Raw genomic sequence first — 22,095 nt, forward strand, 5'->3', positions numbered from 1 at the left:
ATATATATATATATATATATATATATATATATATATATATATATATATATATATATATATATATATATATATATATATATATATATATATATATATATATATATCACACAAAACTTGCAATTCCATTTTAAAAATAACAATTTTGGTCGTTATGCGTCCTACTTGTGAGGCCAGCGCCGTGGCGCCATTGTAAATCTGGCCTTATGCGCAATGGTTGCTAACCTATAGTTATCTGTCCGTGCGGCTGAGCATCAAGCCTGGAAGCAGCACGTGTTTAAGTGTTTGCTATTTGACTCGGGCGGGGCTGGCTAGGTTCAAACGGTCGACATCTCAGATTGAGTGTAAGCTTGCGCTCTAATGATTACACCACCGAGTCAGTGCATAGCGTTTGGTATTTCATCGGAATTTTGAAATTATTTTTTACGTCATAATAATTGGCATACATAATTAAGTCATTTTTGGAGAATAAAAAAAAAGGCCTATCATGTTGACGCATAAACTTGAAGAAAATAACAAAAAGAGAAACGAACAATATTAAAAGGTCAGAGAAAAAAAAAAAAAAGGTATTAAATATAGCCTACAGGCAAAAGAACGACGAAGAAGAAAACCGACGAATGGAAAGAGCGAATGAAAAGCGAGGCGTGAATGAATAACGAGTGACGTAAACACATTGAGCGCATGGCTGCCCGAGTGTTCATTACTGTGGCGCGATGCTTGCGGCCTGCGCGATGTCGGTCTCGGTTTGGAGCTTTGTCCGGGACGAGGCGGACAGTATCGAGCCCACTGTCCGGCGTCGCTCTGCGCTGTCTGTCGTCCCGCGGCGGGTAAGGCCTGGAGGGCGATGAGACGGGAGTCGGGCCAGGCTTGATTGGGGACATTTTGACATGTGGAATGGGTTCCGGTCGTGTTGGTCTCTGTCAGCCCGAGGAAAGACCCGGTCGTTGGTGGACGGAGGTTATGTTTTCACCTTTGTCTGTCTGTCTGTGACCAGTGTATCTCAAACCGCTGCGGACGGATTCGGACGAAATTTGCTGCAGTGGTTGGGTGTGTGGCAACGAAATGATTCGATTTTGGTGTTAGAATTAGATCCAGAAAGTTCCAACTTGGATTTGTCAGACCAGAGTACCCTCCCTATACCATTATTCATTCGCCCAATTTGCAAATGTCGGTCATTTCATCTTGTTCTGTGGTGTCAGCAGTGGTTTCTTTGCTGCGACGCTGCCGCAGAGACCTTCAGCAATCAGCAAAAATTCATCTTTTTCAGTGACAAATTGTTTTAATTGCATATTGTGTATGCAGACCATCTAACTTTGTAGTCCAGCCTAGGAAGAATGAAAAAGGGCTTATACACCACCTCAAATCTGAACTCGCAATAATTCACATCCAAGCAACCTCTCCCCCATTCTTGCATGATTTAACATGAAAACATAAGACGCATTAAAAAAATTAACCTTTTTTTTACTGACAATTAGTTTCAATTTTCTGTTGGAATTTTTCTCTACTGGTGCAAAAGCCAAAATCAAGACTGCTCACTTTCACTCTTTCATTCTTCTTTTCTCCCACCTCTGGAACAAACTCCCTCACTCTCTTCACTCCCACTCCTCCCCCCAGGTCTTCAAAACAGCTGTTCACCCCCATCCAAAACCTTGATATTTTCTACCCCCGTTTTTCACCTCCTCTGTACGGAACTCTGTAGTCCAGCCCGGCAAGAATGAATACACTGCCTCAAATCCAAAGTCGCAATAAAACTTCTTGCCATTGTTACCCTGTAATACCTCATTTGCTCTTTTACCACAGTCTTACCTTTAGATAAGACGGAGTGAGTAAATTTTTTTTGGTTTGTACTTTTTGTGATGTTTTTTTTGAACACTCACTTTTTCCCTTTAACGTGTATGTTTTTAAACGTGGATTTTTGCATGGTAATGCTAGTCTACTGATATTGCACACTTCTAATTTCCCACAAATGTTTAAAATGGTGAATCGCACCACAAAAATGACAATAACCCAAACCTTTGCACAGTATTGTATATCGCCTATGTGAGGGCATGTTGGAAAGTAATGCCTCCTATTGTTTTTCTCCAAAACAGGTAAAGATATTTGAATGAAACAAAGCACAGTCCCCACATTAGTTATTCCCGCCATGGTGTGAAGTTTTGTGATTCTCGCATTAGACGTATCGGTGCTATATTAGTCAAGATGGCCGAGGGCATCATGAAGTTGTCGGTGTAATACCACCGTTTAGAGGCCATTTTTCCCCGCAAAGCGGGGGTTGGCCTTTTCGGGGACCGTGGTAGTTGTTGTTTTTTTGGTCCCCTTTTTGAAGCAATGTTTTACGGCCGGATGCCCTTCCTGCCGCCAACCCTTTTTGCCGCCTTCAACGACAAACAGAGAATTGCCAGTGAACTGGTACTCAAATTAGCCGACCTCGGAAGGATGAACAGGCTGAGTCAACCCCCCTGGCATTAATTCGGCGATTGACCGAGATTCGAACCCAGGATCCTAGGAATCCTAAGCCGGCACCCTAGCCGCTAGCCCAACACCAGGGATTTAACGCTAGCCCAACACTAGCCCAACACCAACAACGCTAGCCCAACACCACTTGTAATGAACAAGTAAAAATGATCAATTATCCATAATACTAACGTTGTAATCATAATACTTTATTATGGAATCCTAATAATTTGTTGTGTATCACAATTAATTTGTCATTGTTTTATTATTGACTCAAACTGTGTGTTTGACCAGGAACAGAGCGGAAGGAAAGGTTTTGGAGACCGTGGGGGTTTTGGAGCCCCCGAGAGAACAGGGAAAGTATAATTCGGGCCAAGTGAGTAGGTTTATGTTAATGTTATCATGTTTGGTGGGTTCTATTTATCCAGTTTGCTCAGGAAGGGGGACGGGTTTACATCAACACGTTCTGGCAAGAAAATTAATTGGAGCTTGTTGATTGAGCATATGTATGAACTTCTACCGCTCCATATTAATGTCTTACTTGCAATATTTTCCCAGATTTTTTTTCTCTTCTCTTTCCAAGTGTTTTCCCACCAATTACTATCTTATAGTAACATGGGAAGGAATGAATATTTAAGCTATACCATCTAATGAAAAGTGACTCTTGAAAGGTTTGCATCTTCTTCACCTGCACAAATCTTTTGCCATTAAGAGTTAAGAAATCGGGTCACAGTCGACACCCTCAATGCTGCCTACGCATAAATACTGCCTCGACAATAAAATAAAGGCCCATGTATTTTAATATTCCATACAGACCAAATTGTAGACTCTTGAAGTGTCATCTCAACCAGCCTTCCACCCATTGCTTCCTCCCGCTCATGTGGAAAGAGCACGGACCATCTCCTCGTTGCCTAAGTTTGAGACCTCATTGAATATCTCGTTCATGCTGTTGATGCTGGTTGCAGTGCTGCTTCCACACTTGTCCGGTGTTGCGGTTCCAGATGTACAACTGTTGTATTGCATTGGGTGCTTGCCACTATTGTTGCTTTTCCCCCTGTTATACTCGTACTGTATACTATGGACCATTTCCTGCTTATGCTTCCCACACCATTCATTTGACACTCATCCTGCTGCTCCGTTCCTCCTGCTGCTTACATTGCTGTGCGGTTTCATGTGGATCTTGCATACAAAACAAAATTAAGAGCTTGGCTGTACTATTTCACATGGCTTTGTTATGAACCCAAACTCTACTTGCACATCATAATATTTCTTGTTGATGGTTTATACAAGAACAATTAAAGTTGGAAAAATGCAATTTTTTTTGGTTCCTTATCCCTGCTGTCCCCCTCCCCTGATTTATGTTCATTCAATTTCTCAATTGATCTCCTTTTACCACATTTTTCTACAAGGACATGAGGCATTCGATAAGTGCATGAGATTCAAATCTGGTGTTCCAGCATGAGACAAATGTCCAGATGTGGATGTCTAAGCCCAACCTATGGTGAAAGGCAGTCCATATAATACATGGCAACTGTTTGCAGATGAGCAAAAAGGGTTTTACTGTTTTAATGTCGATGGTTATTTAATTGCCTATTCATGCTTGCACATCATTCCCCATTTAATTGCCGTGTACTTTCTACAATATTATGTATTGTAGTATTATTCCAATCTTTGTTTGTGTGTTTCAGCTTTTCTTGCACAAAGTGTTTGGTTACCGTGGTGTCGTACTTTTCCCATGGCGAGCACGTCTCTATGACCGTGATGTCTCCAGCAGTAGCAATGACAGGTGAGGCTCGTCTGGTGATCTTTCTGCAAGATCTGGTTCTTTTGAAGGAAGTTGTCACTGAAATGGTACATAGCATTCAGTAATCTGCACTTCAAGTTATTTTAATTTAGTTTGTACGCTGAAGCATTAACGTGGATGGAGGATTTTGTCAAGGGCAGGGCTTTTTTTTTTTTTTTTTTTTTTTTTTTTTTTTTTTTTTTTTTTTTTTTTTGTATACAAGATCGAGGCTCGTGAAAGAGCGAACATTAATCACACAGAAAGACAAACAGACACATAAAACAAATAACATCGGGAGCGGTAGACAAGATGGGGAGAGAGGGGGAAGGACACAAACACAACATTTGAGAGCAGGGACCGAGAGACATGGAGACATCGAGAGATCTGTGGGAGGGAGAGGGCTTTGGGGGGGAGGCATGTGAAGGGGGGGAGGCATGTGAAGGGGGGGGGGGGGTGGGAGAGGTATAAACATATGGACACTGCCAGGATTTCCAGGAAATAAGTTGGAATTTCAAACAAGGTGGATCTGGGGTGAATTAGTGGGGGTAGAAAAGATCAAGGTTATGGATGGGGGAAGATAAGAGATGGTGGTGAACAGCTGTTTTAAAGACCTGGAGGGAGGAGAGGGATTGAAGGGAGTGTGGGAGTTTGTTCCACAGGCGGGAGAAAAGAGGAATGAAAGAGTGAAGGTGAGCAGAGAGCCGAGATTTCGGCAGTTTAACCATCAGAGGGTTGCTGGCAGATCTTGTGCGACCTGTAGGAATATTTGGGGGACAGAGCACAGAGAGAGCTGGGGGAGCAAGGCCGGAGAGGAGTCGGTAGAAGACAGAAAGACCACCTACCTGCCTGCGGTGAGTGAGTGAAAGGCCCTCAGAGATAGCTTCATCGCGGGAGATTCCAATGATTTTGAAAGCTTTGGATTCAACAGCGTGAAGCCGAGCCAGGTGTGAGGCAGGAGCACCAGCCCATAGGGGAGAACAGTATTCCATAGAGCTGCGGATGAAAGCCTTGTATGTGGTGAGGAGCTCAGGTGTGCCGAGGAAGGACTTCGCACGACGGAGGATGCCCAGTCGGCGACTGGCTTTGGAGGCCAGCTTGGAAATGTGGTTTTCCCAAGAAAGATCATGGCAGATAGTGAGACCCAAAAGCTTGAGTGACAGAACTTCTTGGAGAGGATTGTTGAGAAAGTAGATGGGAGGGTTGTCCAGTCGATCTTTTCGGAGAGACATAGTAAGAGAGTGAGATTTGGCAGGATTGAAAGACATGTTCCACTTGTTTGACCAGTCTGTGATTTTGTCCAGGTCTTCAGAGAGTGAGGAGGCTGCAGACTGCCGATCTGAGGGAAGAGGAATGGAGCGGCAGAGAGTGGAGTCATCAGCAAAGAGATAGAGAGGATTTTCCAGAGAGTCAGAGAGATCATTGATAAAGACCAGAAAAAGCACAGGGCCCAGCACACTTCCTTGGGGAACTCCAGCCTGAACAGGAAGGGGAGATGAGAGAAATCCATTCAGGGCCACACGTTGACTACGACCAGAGAGGAAGTCCGCAAGCCATGCATGGAGATTTCCATGGATACCATAGGAGGAGAGTTTGGTGAGCAGAGCTGGGTGCCAGACCGTATCAAAGGCTCTTGATATGTCAAGGGAGACAGCTCTGATTTCCTGTTTGGCATTGAGGACCTCCATCCATTGTTGAGACAGCAGAAGCAGCATGTCCAGAGTAGAGTGACCTGGTCTGAAACCAAATTGATGATCAGAGATCAAGCCATTGGAGAAGAGGAAAGATTTCATATCCGAAGCAATGATGGATTCCATGACTTTGCTGATAATTGGGAGCAGGCTGATTGGTCTGTAGTTGCAAGGATCTGTTTTTGCACCTTTTTTGTGTAAAGCGGTAATGTTAGCTGATTTCCAGGATGCTGGCAGATGACCTTGAGCAAAAGATAGGGTGAAAAGAACAGAGAGAGGGTGAGATAGAGCGGCAGAGCAGGATTTTAGGACCCGTGGGCTGATGCCGTCTGGTCCAGTTGCAGAATCAGAGTCGAGGTTTGACAAAAACTCCTCCACCTTGTCAGGAGAGAAGGACACAGAGTCCAGGAGCAGTTGGGTTCGACTGGGAAAGGAGGGAACAGAGAGAGATGGGTTTGGGACTAAGGATTTCGAGGCAAACACAGAGTTGAGGCATTCGGCTTTGTCACGTGCGATGTCAACTGTGTGGCCATTTGAGGTAAGGGAGGGGATGGAGGGGGAACAAACACCAGAAACGGATTTGACCAGACGCCACCAGGATTTGGAGGAAGGAGACAGGTTTGAGAGTTCATTCTTGAGTGAGGAGAGATAGTGCTTCCTGGCACTCCTGAGGGTAGACACACACTTGTTCCGAGCTTGGTGGAAGGAACTGAGATTTCCTTCAGTTGGATTAGCCTTCCAAGAGGCAAAGGCAAGTTGTTTCAGGGCAACTGCCTCACCACAAGATTCAGTGTACCATGGACGGGAGGAAGGGTAAGACAATTGAAGGCGAGATGGGATAAATCTGTGCATGAGAGAGATCAGTTTGCTTTGGAAGAATTCCCAGGAAGAATTGATGTCAGCGGCAGTGGAGATGGGAGACCAATGGGTGATTTTGTTACTCAAAACCCAAAAATAATCGAGAACAATGTCCTTCAAATTTGTCAAATACCCTGGGTTGGAGCAAAACTGTTTGTTTTGCAAAAGGAATATGCAAATATTGTCGCGTCAGTTGGGTCCATTAACACAGACAATCTAAGTTGGGAGCTTGTACAACCCCTGTGGATTCCGAAACAATATTTACCTCCGCAACCGAAGGTGGGTGGAGATGATGTTTTCACCACTGTCTGTCTTTCTGTTTGTCTGTCTGTGAACAGGATATCTCAAAGTTGTGGATGAATTTGGATGAAATGTGGTGCACAGCTTGGGTATGTGACAAGGAAGAATTGATTCAATTTTGGTGATGATCCAAATCTGGATACGGATCAGAGAATTTTTTTAATGATTCTTCACCATCGAGTGATGTGGCTAAAAATGATATATAGCATGTTAGTTCAAAAATTGTGGATGGATTCGGATGAAACTCGGGTGATGCTTTGGTTAAGCGACAAGAATAAACCGATTCGATTTTGGTTCAGGTTCGGATTCAGATCCGGCCTATCAGTGGTATACAAAACGTAAACTGTTCAGCCTTGCAGAAGTATGTGCTCTACTGAGTGCCGTTCTAGTTACCTCCACCACCGAAGGTGGATGGAGGTTATGTTTTCACCCTGAGTTATGTTTTCATCCCATCTGTCTTAGTACAGCGGATAAGCTCTCATATTTTAACAAATTGTGCATTTTTTGAGAAAAGCATGAAATTTCTAGCATAGTTAGTATATACCATAAGGTTTATTTTCAGATGTGGAGGGAAGTCAGATTTGACCTCTGAGGACCGTGAGGTCAAATCCAAAATGGCCGCCAGTCCACCGGGTCTAATGTTCAAACGTGCTTATAGGTGTCATTTCCAACTAAATTGGGGATGCCCATTCATTTGGTGATACTTTTGAGATCGCCAGAACTCAAGGACATGCATTTAGGTCACGGTCAAGGTCAAATTACGTTAAATATCTATTTTTATGATACTGCAGTTGGAACTGCTATTGGAAAAAGCTCATTTGAACTTTTAAAACTTTATTTTTTCAGGTACAGGGATAGGTACAGAACACCCAAAGACTAGAAATGATGAAAAAAAAGTGTTTACACTGCAAGGAATGATGCAATAACCTCTGGAAAAAATAACTGTAGTTAACCAAGTATGTCCACCAAAGCTTACATTAAATCAAGTGCAATGATGAAAATTGGTAATGATCTAAATCTAACAGTCTCCAGAACAGAAGCACAGTGCAGTACACTTGAATGCAGCTTTGGCACACTTGCAGCGTCCAGTGCACCCTTTCTTGCAGCCACAGTCGATGAATTCATGGCACGATTTTGATGCTTCAGGAAGAGTGGTCCAAAGAGGTTGCCACCCAGTTGTCTCCTTTGTCCAGCCCCAGTCAGCTGGGTCTGGCATCTCTGGATCCATGACCAATGCCTGGTTACAACAGTTGGCCTGGTAGCAAGTGCGCTTGATGTGCTGCTTGAGTGTTGCCTGGGTTGGAGGAATGTTCTCTAGAGTTCTACACTTCTGTGTGAAGAGCTGTTTCCTGGCATCATTCACTTCCGTGCTCACTGGTTCTATCGTACATCAGCACCACAAATCGCTCTAGCAGTAACATTGAGCCTTCACTGACCTCACTTGGCATGCCTAGGAGTTCATTGAAAGCATCATTCACCTCTGGGCATCCCCAGTTTAGTTGGAACTGACACCTATAATGTTTTTCTACACTATTTGGTTCCAAAATTAAGCGCGTTTGAACATTAGACTCGGTGGACTGGTGGCCATTTTGGATTTGACCTCTCACGGTTCTCAGAGGTCAAATCTGACTTCCCTCCTTGTGGATGGATTCGGATGAAACTCGGGTGATGCTTTGGTTAAGCGACAAGAATAAACCGATTCGATTTTGGTTCAGGTTCGGATTCAGATCCGGCCTATCAGTGGTATACAAAACGTAAACTGTTCAGCCTTGCAGAAGTATGTGCTCTACTGAGTGCCGTTCTAGTTAGGTTTTGGAGCCTTATGGTAAATAAACCTTATGGTATGCACTAACTATGGTATGCACATAAATGCACAACTATGGTATGCACATAAATAAACCTTATGGTATGCACTAACTATGTTAAAAATTTCATGCTTTTCTCATAAAATGCACAATTTTTGTGTTTATCTGCTGCACTATCTGTTTGTTTGTTTGTCTATGAACAAGATATCTGAAAAAGTTGTGGAAGGAATCGAACAAAATTTGGCAAAGTGGTAGTGTATGTGACACGGACGAAATGATTAGATTTTGGTGAAGATCCACATTCGGATCCGGCTATTAGAATTTTAAAAGTCATTCTTCACCATTGGGAAGTAGGGCCAAAAACGATACATAACAGGATATCGCAAAAAGTTGTGGATGGATTTGGACTAAACTTGGTGAAGAGGTTGTGTGTGTGTGTGACGAGGACTAATCAATTCGCAAGCCTTTATTCGCAAGCCTTCTGAAAAGTTAATCACCCCATTGAAAAGTTAATCTGCAGGAAACATATCGCCACAGAGGTGAGTGAGCAATCAACAAAAATAAACCTGCGAAGTGGCGTGTACATATGATTCGGCATCATGATTTATGTGATTCGGCAATGGCACGTTGTGATCTCTAATTTAGTGCGCACAATTGTGTTTGTAATGTGCAATACCCGCTGTGTCAGAATCATGTCAAAAAGGCCTTCAACATCTGGATAACCTGGTCGTGTTTTGAAAAGAAAGCATTTATCGCTCGGTATCGAGCAAAAGGTGGAGTTGTGGCGGAAGCGTGACGTGGGTGTTTCAGTGAAACGCCTGAGTGAGGAGTCTCTGATCTAAAGAAACAAAAGGAGCAGATATTACAATTTTATGAAGAGAGTGATGTGTGCAAGAGAGTGATGTGCACAAATGTGCAGGGCCTCGCAAATGTTTTCCATGGCTGCCTAAGCCTTGTCCGTGGCCGCCAATGCTTTGGCTGCCCACACGTTTATGCGGCTGCTCGCACATTGGCCTCCAATGCATTGACCGCCGCCGACCACCCCTTGTCCTCGGCCTTCCATGCATTGTCCACGGTCACCCATGCCCTGTCTGCGGCCGCCCATGCCCATCACCAAGCAGTGGACATTGGTTGAGCGCTTGATCTTATGGAATCCATCTTACGAACGATTTGTTCAAATGCCGATAAAACAAAAGTGAGTGGTCAGTGTTGTGCCTTTAATTGCAATGAAAGTCAGGGGAAAGTGAGAGTCATTCACGACGGTTTTATTTTAATTTGATTTTATTTAAATGCAAAAAGTGACTCTGTCTCTCTCTCTCTCTCTCTCTCTCTCTCTCTCTCTCTCTTTCTCTCTCTCTTTCTCTCTTTCTCTCTTTCTCTCTTTTTCTCTCTTTCTCTCTCTCTCTCTTTCTCTCTCTCTCTCTCTCTCTCTCTCTCTCTCTCTCTCTCTCTCTTTCTCTCTTTCTCTCTTTCTCTCTTTCTCTCTTTCTCTCTTTCTCTCTTTCTCTCTTTCTCTCTTTCTCTCTTTCTCTCTTTCTCTCTTTCTCTCTCTCTCTTTCTCTCTTTCTCTCTTTCTCTCTTTCTCTCTTTCTCTCTTTCTCTCTTTCTCTCTCTCTTTCTCTCTTTCTCCCCCCCTCCCTCCATCCCCTCTCTCGGTCTTCACCATCCACCCACATCCTGACACACAACCTCCACCTATTACATTGTTTCTTATGTTCTTTTAGGTTCTCATTGCTCTTTCAGGCTAAATTATTGGAACGCAACTGCCACGTTAAACAAGAAATAACGTAATGTAGGCCAGCTTTTTCTGGTAGACGTTAGAGATCCCATGGTGTCTTTTGCAAGGAGCTAGGCCATTGTGTGCTGATTCTTAAAACAAATTCCAAATTTTCTGCCGTTACCAGCTATGGGCCTCATGTCTGTCACCTTCCAAGTGACCTTGCCCATTCTCAGTATACCACAGGACCGATCTAGATAGGATAAGCCATATATGATAGTTTCACTTTCATTAATCAATGGACTTAACCATCTTGGCTGGTCCAGAATGAATGATTGCCTGATGCATGTAGACAGCACCCTTAGGGTTTGTGATGGGTGTTCTTCTTTCTTATGCAGCACAAGGCTGCTGGGTAGCATATCAAACCCAGGCTAGATAGCTAAGAGGCAAGTGTGCATACCTCGAGGCTATTCTGCCAGCCTTTGATGGGTGTTCATACAGTGAAAAGGCTGTGTCAGACCGTTACACAACTTCATGGTTTACAACATGGTCCTTCTTTCAAGTAGCATTGTTTTAATGGCACTAACATCACGCCATGTTTTATTTCCACCTTATTTTAGCTTTAATCCATTAATATCCGTGCATTTGTTAGCGATTGCAGGAAAACTGAACAAAGTGGGACACAAGGGGGAAAAGAAGTGAAAGGGCAAACTCAAGTGTACTACCAAGTTTTGGTAGATTCACGGGACTGTCCTCATATTGCAAGTACCACTACATCACATTTACCCATACACCTTTCCCTCACGATTGCTATTATTTCATTTGTGCTTATAAATTATGTATGAATCACCGACGTCCTCCTGATTGGCTCTGTCACAGCGTGCTCAGACCGAAGGTGTCACCTTCTTGGCAAGCCATGATGATGGGCGGCCACTGTATGCAATCCCAGGTGACCACAGTGCTCTTGTATGATGCATTGAGATTTTCATCCTTTTGAAGGCCTTGGGGAGATGGGAATGTCTATAGCTTTTGGATCCATTTTGAATGCTTCGTCGTTGTAAGTTGAATGTCGATTCTCTCTCCCTGCACCCCTCCACTTATCTTCCTCCCCTTGTAAACTTTTTTTTCCCCTTCAGGTGTAGCCGTTGTAGTCATTGCATGTCTTGTTGCCATCTATATATAGTAATACATAATTTATTTAAAGCCTCAGCTGACCATTCATTTTACAGGCTTAGACTACATTGCTCACAACGATGTGCTGCCTTATACTTCCACTGACCGCACGCCTATCCACCATGAACTCTTTGACCGATTCTTTACCTCTGATGCTAACCAAGGTGTGTAGTCACAGCTTTAATTAAACCATACCTTGCGCTTTTGTCGTGTATAAAAAAACAACAACAACTATTTGATGTTCTAAAGCTCATGGAGTAGTGTATGCAATGTAGGACCTTGCTTGTTCATGACATTGATAGACCATAGATGACTGTTCCTTCATATCAACGACAAATATATCGGAAATAAATGGGATATTCATGTGGGATTTGAACCTTTGTTCCCAAATCGTGAGCCATGTGCTCATTTGGGAATTGCCAAAAAGGACAACCCAAATTTCACATTAATTTTATCACCTAATGGAGGCCATTTTATTCCTACCAACCTGTGGTTTTGTCCACAAATGCAATGACATGTTTTAAAAGGTCGTGATGTCAATACCTCTGTACAGGTACCATTTCAATTGTACCAGCGATCATTGGCTGTGTGTGTATTTTACTACCACCTCATCTCCTCAACTCGTGCATTCCTAGTTTTGCTGCTTTAAGGGTTGTCACCCCAACTTCCCTCATGCACAGCTTCTGTATTTGCTGCACGTGACACGCTGCATGCATGGCAGGAAAAGAACCATCCCTGGTTGGAACTGTCAGATGTACATCGTGAGACGACGGAGAATGTTCGTGTCACAGTCACACCGTTTTACATGGGCATGCGGGTATGGTATTACAACTACAACTGTGTGTGATGTAACGGTTGTGTGTTAGATATGTTCGTCATTGGACAAGGTTGTGGATCTGTAGAGGCATAATTGAGTTTATGCATGCGTTTGCTGCACTGTCATCCTTGTGAGGTGACAGATGTGTTGCATTGACAGTACATTTTTATCCGGACGCTTTTTGAAAGAAAACAAAAACTGGGATATTGCAGTCCGTTCGTCTGTCACACGATCTCCTAAACGGTTGTGCAGAAATTCACCAAACTTGGTAGTTATGATTACACGAATGTGGGAGAGCAGTATAATTTGGCCCCGCCCACCTGGGCAGGGTCAAAAGGTCAAATAACAAAAAATGCAATTACGGGCAGATTTAAAAAAAAGTTTTAAATTAAATTTTTGATATGAAATCAACATAGGGGGATGCATTAAATGTCATGATTTTTTGTGATATGACCTCTGGTTCATGCCCCAGAGTATGGGGACTTGGTGTCACAAGGGTCAAAATGGAAAACAAATTGAACTCGAAATTTGATATTCGGTCATTCCTGGAAGAACTTTTTGCCATCTTTCAACTTTGCTTTGGGTGGGAAGAGTGGCGTTTTGTGATGGTGCACCATCGACTTCACTCTAGTTTGAAGCTTGTGCAGCTTGGTTAGAGAAGATGTCCAGTGACTGGAATGGCCAACTTAATTTATGCATATACAGACATAAAAGAAACAGTATACAACTTTAATTATTCTGTTCATGGTTGTGATGTATGGAACCGTATTAGGAATGAGTATAAAGAGGAGGAGATCAACCAGTCTACAGAGTGGCCACAAAGTCCCGATGCATAAAAGCGTGTCCTCTGTTACTTATTTGTTTTCCAGGTACGGCTTCAGCATGACGGACACCAGTGAGTACACGATAGAAGATAGACTGATTGATTACTTGTGTTTGGATTCATGACCGCATGCGAGAAAGAGCAAGTTTTGAAGACATAAGGACAAGATTTTCGCAGAGGTTTGATAAGCCAGCTCCTACGCGCGACACAATGCGGGCATGTGAGAAGAAGGCTTTTTCAACAGGGAGTGTCCTTGATTTGACTTGATTTAGAGCAAGGCTCTTCTGTAGCGATTTCCCACCATTAAATCAAGACGAAGCATATGTTTTTTCGGATGAGTGTGCTATTTACCTCAGAAATCGATCCAGGAATGTTTATTTTTGGTGCAAAGAAAATCTTCATTTTTATGAGGAAATTTAACAGTATCCTCATGTCATGATGTGGGCAGAAATTTCAGAAGATCACTTGATAGGGCCATATTTTTTCGATACAAGTGTCAATCACACTGCTTATTTGAACATGCTTCAGACATGGTTTGTTCCACAGCTGTGTGAGAGAGGTCTCGAGGCAACACTAACAGCTATCCTGCAACAAGATGGTGCACCAGCACATTATGCTCTCGCAGTTGTAGAATATCTCGACGACAAATTCAGTGGACGATGGATTGGATGTGGATCTGAGATAGTGTGGCCTCAAAGTCTGGACTTAACAACATGTGACAACTCGCTTCGGGGCATTGTAAAACCACCGTTTAGAGGCCATTTTTCCCCGCAAAGCGGGGGTTGGCCTTTTCGGGGACCGTGGTAGTTGTTGTTTTTTGGTCCCCTTTTTTGAAGCAATGTTTTACGGCCGGATGCCCTTCCTGACGCCAACCCTTTTTGCCGCCTTCAACGACAAACAGGGAATTACCAGTGAACTGGTACTCAATTAGCCGACCTCAGAAGGATGACAGGCTGAGTCAACCCCCCTGGCGTTAATTCGGCGATCGACCGAGATTCGAACCCAGGATCCTAGGATCCTAAGCCGGCACCCTAGCCGCTAGCCCAACACCAGGGATTGTGAAATTGTGAAAATTGTCATTGTGAAAGAGGAAATTTCTCATCTCCACCTAACAACAGTTGAAGACCTCAAAACAGCTGTCAAGGGCTGCTTTTATGGCCTCCAACCCTCAACATGGACAAAGATGTCCAGAAGAACATGGCGAAAAATTCAAGTTTGTGTGGAGAATGGAGGGGAGCATACAGATAAATTCTAACTAAATTCTAACTGCGTGCATCGGGACTTTATGGCCACTCTGTACATTTATGTATATGCAGTACGTAGATAGCCCCAAACACCCTTTGTCGGGAAGAATTCCGATTGTGATTGTAGCACTCATTCATGAGCTCAATCTTGTGCACAAGAAAACCAAATCATTGACTGTTTCCTTTCACAATGGTAATTGGTTGCAACAATGCAAGGTGGGGACTAATCATTGTGCTTAAAGTGTATAACAGAGTATTGTGTGTTTTGTTGTGTGAAGCAGAGCATGTCTGGAACATTCAAATTCATTATTTTGGTATGCTATAACTTGACTTTGAAATGTGGTGTTGTTGAAACATCTATGTGGATGATGCATTTAAGGGTGGTATTTGGCCAGTTGTAGACTTTGTCAAACAATTCTGAACTTTCGTTTAGTTGCTGCTTTGGTCCGTCATGTGGAGAAAATTCCTCCATATCCATTCAAATTGGGTGAAATCCTTGTGCACATTGGGCAGTTTGTCATTCAATAATCCATATGGAGGGACCAAGTGTGACCTCTGTGCAAAAGTTAATCTGATGGAGAAGGAAATTACATCACGTTTGAAATTGACACATCAGTACTTGCATAATAAATAACAAAATGGTCAAGAAAGTTGAAAACAAAAACAACAAAAGGCATTTTGAGGCCATTTTCCCTGCTACAGCGGGGGTTAGCCTTGCGGGCCCCATGACAATCTTCTCCGTTTTGCCCTATTTTCTACATCTCCCCTTGTTAACCCCCTTGCCCGCATTTCTTCTTCCACCACCTTTAGCCAAGTCTTTCTCGGTCTCCCCCGTCCTCTACTCCCTTCTACATTCATTTCCATCACTCTTCTCAACCAGTCACTTTCATCCTTCCTCAACACATGACCAAACCATCTCAACCTGTTTCTCTTCACAGCATCCATCACAGGCTCTATTCTCATCATCTTTCGCAATGCATCATTTGTCTTCCTCTCTCTCAACGACACTCCACACATCCACCAAACCATTCGCATTTCCACCCTTTCCAGCCTTCGTTGCTGCTCTATGTTCATTACCCATGTCTCGCTCCCCATAAATCATAACACTTCTCACACATGCAGCATACACCTTTCCCTTCAGCTTCAACAACACTCCCCTCCTCGTCAGCACGCCACTCAGTTCCCGAAACTTCGTCCATGCACATCTCACTCGCAACCGTTGCTGAGTCTGATCCACCTCCATTCAGCATGTCTCCTAGGTAGCAAAATGTTTTCTCACCTTCCAGATTCACACTGTCTCCAAGATCCAACTCAACATTTCCTCCTTCTGCAGCTCCCTCTGTGCACACCTTACACTTGAATGTAGCTGTCACACTGGTTAATGACCCTCAGACCACTACATTTTTGATGAACCCACTCGGCACACATTGTACATTGAATGGAGTTCACTCCGACACCCTTCCTACACACTGCACACGGCCACTTCCCAGTTCTTTCCACCTTACCACATGCTTTACCACTTGCCATCACCTTCGTTTTTCCGATATTCACCTTCAGACCTTTTGTCTCCATACATTCCTTCCACTTGTTCATCTTCTCCTTCAATCCATCCATACTTTCCGCAATCAACACCAGATCATCTGCGTACAGCAACTCCCACGGTAAACCCTCCTTTACATTCCGAGCCAGCACCTCCATCACAGCTACAAATAGTAGTGGACTTAGTACCGACCCCTGATGGACTCCTACCTTCACCTCAAACTCACCACTGTTCCTGTCCTTCGTCCTTACAGCTGTGCGTGCTCTCTCATACATTACCATCACTACTCTGATCAACCATTCCTCCACTCCTAACTTCCTCAATGCCCATGTCACTACTTCGAGTGGAACCCTATCGAATGCTTTCTCCAGATCAATAAACCCAAGAAACAACTTCTTCCTCTTCTCCATGTACTTCTCCTGCAACTGCCCTACAATAAAAAGCACGTCTGTTGTTCCTCTTCCTGGCATAAATCCAAATTCAAGTTGTTCAAGGTCGATCCAAATTCAAGGTCAAGAAAGTTCTCTACAAAAAAAGAAAAAAACAAAACCATGCAGACTTGAGAGAAAAAAGGACATGGGAAGGGTTTTTTTTAAACTCTTGCTTTGTTTCCGAGCACAATCTTTATTTCCTACGAGCTGCCATTTTGTCTGAATCTCGGTATTCACCAATGCTGAAAGCGTGCAGAAAATTTGATTGGTCGAGATGATTTAAAATAGATTAGTATTTTGTTCAAGTAATGCAAAACTGTATGTTTTTGGAAGTGGCAAGAAGACAATTTATGTTCTCCAGTGTTCAATTATAGGATTCAATTGAAATACAATAAAAGCTTTAAAGTCTGTAGATGAAGAATTTTTTTCCCCGGAAGTTAACCACCGTTGATGCAACGTCATTTACACCAACTTATTTAACACATTACATTAGTTCTTCATGCCTATTGTTTGTGTCCTTTATGACCTCCCTAAAAACCAAGTGTCCTGTTTGGAATGCTTTTCAATTTTGCTTGACTGCCACACAGGTAGAGGTAGATGGACTAAAATAATTACTCTATTCCTCTGTGTACATGTGTGATTGGGATGAGATTCCGTATGATTTGCCAAATTCAGAGCTGCACGTGACTGGTAAGCTGCTGGTTCGTTTTCCGATTCTTGTTCCGATCATGATCGAAATATAACGTTCAATTGAAGTCAAGTAGTTCCTCGATCATAAACTGGTGTCTGCAGACAGACAAAGTAAACAAATTACTTAACCCTTCTTTTCACTTTGTGTGCATGGGGTAATAAATAAAAGTAACTGGAATGATAAAACTATATAAATAAAAAAACAACTTCATAGAGAACAGTATTCAAAAAAGACTCCAAGAAGCATCTCAAATGAGCGATACTGTAACTAGAGGCTAAGTTATGATAATTTTTTTGGAAGCATCACAAGTTCGTTCTTGTAATAAAAACGTTAAAAACAATCAACCAATATGTGTGCTGTGGGCTTTGGATAGGCCTTCTTCCATCTTTGGACACCCACCTGCAGAGATTCGAACCAGCATGCTTTGGCCAACTTTGATTGCATTTACATTTGCACATTTATTATTCTTAATCACAGCGATTGATATCTTTTGATTTCCTTCAGGTTGTGCCTGCACTTCATTTTGTTTGGATTAATTTCTGCATTCTCTTTTTCAGGAGACTGGAAACTCACGTGTATATTGGGTAAGCTCTATTTTTGTTAATTTTGTGCAACGCATAAGAGCATTTGATCTTGGGAGGGGAGGGTCTAATTTTGTGTAAGACCATATTATGTGGTTTGATACATTTGTGTATAACATGTACAACACCAACTGCTTATATAACCTTGTCCACAAGCACGAAACATTGTCTCCATTCTGAATCTCACACCGAACGGTGCACCATTTTTGCTTCTGTGGTGGTGTGCTCCCAAGTGACATCAACTGAGAATTTAGTTTTTCCATGTGACGTGTTCGCCCAACAGTGTGTGGATTATCGCTCCACTACACACCATCTTTACTGGAACCTTTAAGCTGTGTTGTAATCCAGTGACAGTGGTCGAGTGGAAAGGGGAACAGCATGAATATATCTTATGAGTGTCAGTGGAGAGGGGAATGTAGAAAGCTTGCTTCCAATTCGTCAGTCAGGTCGGTCTCTTTGCTGCCACTGGTAACATGTAACCCAGTGCTACCTGCCACATTCCTGGAAAGTGCCGCGAACTACAAAACCGCAAATAGCGGGGCATTGTTTCAATGGAAAAATGGGGGATTGGTTCCCGAATCATGAAAATCCGCGAATGTTGGAAAAACTGAGAATGTCGACAAAAATCCGCAAATGTCAATGAAAATCCAGGAATGTCGATGAAAATCTGCGAATGTATGCTGTGCCATTGTTTCAATGGGGGAAAAGGGAGACAGCCAATTGTAGACATGGGGGGAGTGTTTTCATTCTGTACAGTAACTCGCAGTAATTTGTTTTTTTTCGCCCGTGAAAAACTACGTATACACAGGACATAGGGCCGCGAAAAGAGAAGCAGGTCGCAATTTATCAACCACGAATATGCGGAACCAGTGAATAGCGGGACAGTAAATAGTGGGGTCCGACTGTATATGCAAAATTGCGTCTGAGTCCCCTGAAAAAGCCTGGTATTCCCCTCAGTAGAGATTCGTTTTTACTGACGAGCATTGCACGATTGTGTTCATCATTGGAGATTGATCTCCTGAGATTTACAGAGAGGAATCCCATCAGAGTGTGGATCTGAATTGGTATCACTGGCACCATCACCCCACCTCTTTTCCCCGCCATTCTAAACATCAAAATCCTCAAAGGACACTGATCAACCTACTGACCTACTGATCAACTTTTGGAATTTTAACAAGGAATTGTTCTTTTGTTGGAAGTGTGTATAAGAGAAAGAGATGAGAACGGCACTTGGTAGAGCGCATACCTCTGCCAGGCTGAAGAGTATACGTTTTGTATCCCACTGGTAGGCTGGATCTGGATCTTCACCAAAATTGAATCGATTTTTGTTAGCCATCCAACCTGTCCACCAAGTTTCATCCGAATCGGTCCACAACATTTTGAGATATCGTGCTATATCGTTTTTGTGCACATCTCTCAATGGTGAAGAATCACTTAGGTTTAAAAAAAATTATAGTGTCCGGATCCGCACCCGGATCGTCACCCAAAGCAAATTGATTTGTCCTTGTCACACACTGTCCAACAATTTTCGTCTGAATCTGGCCATAACATTTTGAGCTATCCTGCTCACATACAAACAAACAGACAAACTGGGGAAAACATAACCTCTGTCCCCCTTTGGTGGCGGAGGTAAAAAATATTTGTACTAAATATACATTTAAACCTTTTTTAGTATGAAAACAGGATGAGCCTTTCCTGAGAATAAAGAAAAGGGAAATGCAATTTAAAAAATTGTTGATTAGATGTTATGAGAGACTCTGGTACAAATAGTAGTTTTTGCATGCTGTGTTGTTGGAGACACTTAGTTGCTATCAGCACCACCATATTTGCCTAATGAATTGGTCATAACGTGTAATGCTGAAATGGCTGTCCATGTTCCCACTCGCCTTGCAGTGGCGGTACTGCATCCGTCTTGAAAACCTGAGTATTGAAGCTGTGCAGCTGCGGGAGCGTCATTGGAGGATCTTCAGTCTGACGGGCACATTGGAGACTGTCCGTGGACGAGGAGTTGTGGGCCGGGTGCGTAATTTAACCTGCTTCAGCAGGTGACAAAAGGGGGTTAAGTCTTGTGAAATTACGCAAGCTACCAGTTGGTGATATAATTGGAATTGTGGGTTTATTGAGAGCAAAGACGGTTTTAAAATTGCGATGAATGCAAATATTTTGCCATTTGACAATTGTGTAATTTTCTCCCAGGAGCCAATTCTTTCCAAGGAGCAGCCTGCTTTCCAGTACAGCAGCCATGTGTCCCTACAGGCTGCCAGTGGTCACATGTGGTATGTCTTGTGTGTTCCAAGCACAACATGAATTGTATGTAGGTAAAGCTCAAACAATGTTTAACTTGATGATTTGCTTCATAACCTAAATAACGTCCGAACATCAATGATCATCAGCATATCATTCCATCAATGTCAGGCTAAGATGCTAATGTTATGTTTGTGCTCAACATCAACGATACGATACTCGATTGATTTGCAGGGGAACGTTCAGGTTTGAGCATGTAGACGGCTCTCAGTTTGATGTGCGCATCCCACCATTCTCACTGGAGAGCACCAAAGAAGACAAGAGTGGTCCACGGGAGAGTTGGTGATTTTGGAGTGGGTTGCGGAAGAGGTGATTTTGGAGTGGGCTGCAGAAGACCTCGTGATTTTGTAGTCTGCCACCGTTGAATTAGTGATTTTGGAGTCGGTCAGCAGAGTTTGTGATAAAATTTCTTAACTCTGAGCCACCAGCTAAAATGTTATTTCCTTGAGCTGGAGTAACGCTCATAAGATTTCCACCAAAGCTATCCCGAGCCGTGCTGACCTTCTCCGTTTGCGTGACTTGAAAAGTGCATGATGCAAGAGTCTGGAGGTATCCAATCTCCAGGCTCCCAACACAACATCGAATGTTCTCAATGTTGTAATACAAATGCATTGTTTGCTGATTTGTACAGAAACTTGTAATATATTTTAGACATCTTTGATCATTTGCAAAGTCAGAGATAAATAAATAAGATTGATTCCTAATTTGGAAGGTGATGGGGGTAAAGGTTTGGAAAAGAGAGCGGATGGGTATGTAGAAACGGGGGCAGGGAGATGGGAGGGGGGTGGGGTAGGGGGGGGGGGGGGAGGAAACAGATCAAATTCCACCATGTTTGCATTCATAAAAGTATTTGAGCTCTTTTTATCCTTCAAATTTTGGCTTCTTTGCTGACAAACAAATCAATGTTAACCTTGCATTTGTTTTGGACAAATTGATCAGATAATCCATTCAGCTAAACTCACCATTATCCACAGCCCAACTCACCATTATCCCTTTTTGCTTTCTTCCTTTCTCTCTGACCATGTGCAGTAGATTCAAACTTTGTGGTTTGAAAGCTTCTGATTTTCTTTTTAAAGCAATTTGAAAAGGTTATAATTTGCCTTTCCTCTACTGTATTAGAGTCCAGATGTTGAAGTGCTTCAAAATAAACAGTTTTGTGTAAATAAACAGTTCTGTGCTGGTTTCCGTAGGAGGAGTGCGTCATCGGAAGGGTGTAGGAAAAATTTTGTTGTCGGAATATGCCGTTGTAGGGTAAGTGGCACAAAGGCACATTCCTACAACAAAATTATTTTACTGAGGGGGGGTAAATAAATATGTATTGTAAAAATATTAAGATATCTATTTATGAATAACAAGCGTTATGCCTCGGTCCCCCGTCGGTGAAGTGATGTGAGTTGACAAAGTGGAAGACGCAAGGCGGCCATCTTGGATTTTGACGTGGTGACCCAATTTTCAATAGCGTTCTCCCTTATGCGTAGATACACCCACACACCAGATTAGAAGTTGGTAGTTCGTTTATTTTTCAAGGTATTTCGCTCACAAGGTTCAGACATATATATGGTGGCGGCCATCTTGGATTTTGACGTGGCGACCCAATTTTCAATAGCGTTCTTCCTTATGCCTAGATACACCCACACACCAGATTAGAAGTTGATACTTCACTTATTTTTCAAGATATTCTGTTCAAGGTTCAGACATGCATGGCGGTGGCCATTTTGGATTTTGACGTGGATTGCACCCACACACCAAATTAGAATTCGGTCCTTCGCTTACGCACGCACGGACGGACGCACACATGGATGGAGGGGAAAACCATAGTCCCCCTTTCGCTCCGTGGTGTGACGGGGGACAAAAAATGTATATACTGTATTTGTAAAAAAAAAAAAAAA

General features: G+C 42.9%; 1 protein-coding gene across 1 annotated transcript; it reads left to right on the forward strand.

The window, feature by feature from the left end:
• Positions 1 to 629: 629 nt before the first annotated feature.
• Positions 630 to 21,373, forward strand: POLDIP2 (DNA polymerase delta interacting protein 2). The gene is made up of 11 exons (XM_068120820.2): positions 630 to 824; positions 2,746 to 2,827; positions 4,140 to 4,237; positions 11,255 to 11,363; positions 11,482 to 11,551; positions 11,832 to 11,939; positions 12,456 to 12,592; positions 17,879 to 17,905; positions 19,796 to 19,921; positions 20,099 to 20,178; positions 20,381 to 21,373. Exons 1-11 carry the CDS (start codon positions 679 to 681, stop codon positions 20,490 to 20,492), a joined length of 1,095 nt encoding a protein of 364 aa, XP_067976921.2. The 5' UTR covers positions 630 to 678; the 3' UTR covers positions 20,493 to 21,373.
• Positions 21,374 to 22,095: the final 722 nt, after the last annotated feature.

The sequence above is a fragment of the Myxine glutinosa genome, chromosome 6, assembly GCF_964187855.1.
Source record: "Myxine glutinosa chromosome 6, kmMyxGlut1.1, whole genome shotgun sequence".
NCBI classification, from domain to species: domain Eukaryota; kingdom Metazoa; phylum Chordata; class Myxini; order Myxiniformes; family Myxinidae; genus Myxine; species Myxine glutinosa.